The sequence below is a fragment of the Fulmarus glacialis genome, unplaced genomic scaffold (assembly GCF_000690835.1).
Source record: "Fulmarus glacialis isolate BGI_N327 unplaced genomic scaffold, ASM69083v1 scaffold21323, whole genome shotgun sequence".
NCBI lineage: Eukaryota > Metazoa > Chordata > Aves > Procellariiformes > Procellariidae > Fulmarus > Fulmarus glacialis.
This window is the reverse complement of record NW_009205130.1, coordinates 4,491-4,740: the sequence shown is the minus strand read 5'-3', so window position 1 is coordinate 4,740 and position 250 is coordinate 4,491. Positions and strand designations below refer to the sequence as shown.

Genomic DNA, 250 nt, shown 5'->3' with positions numbered 1-250 from the left:
GCACTGCCCTTTCTGCCAGCGGCTCTTCATGGTGCTGCTGCTGAAAGGGGTGCCCTTCACCCTCACCACCGTGGATGTGAAGAGGTGAGTCGTGCCCCCCCACTCACCATGGGGCCATGGGGGTTGCCTTGCCCTTGCACACTGATGGGGGGTGTGGTAGGTCCCCAAAACCTTGGGAAGGGGCATTAAGAGTGGGCACTGTGGGACGCATGGAGCCTGTTGTACCCCCCAGAGGGGGCCACTGCTGCCT

At 62.8% G+C, this 250-nt stretch overlaps 1 protein-coding gene across 1 annotated transcript in view; it reads left to right on the top strand.

Annotated features, from left to right (window-relative positions):
- Positions 1–7: 7 nt before the first annotated feature.
- The window catches only part of CLIC3 (chloride intracellular channel 3), a gene marked incomplete at its 5' end in the record, with an annotated part of 1,835 nt that continues 1,592 nt past the window's right edge, over positions 8–250 (top strand). The window contains one exon of the mRNA XM_009575286.1: positions 8–84. Coding sequence (XP_009573581.1) covers positions 8–84 — 77 coding nt within the window. The remainder of the gene's footprint in view (positions 85–250) is intronic.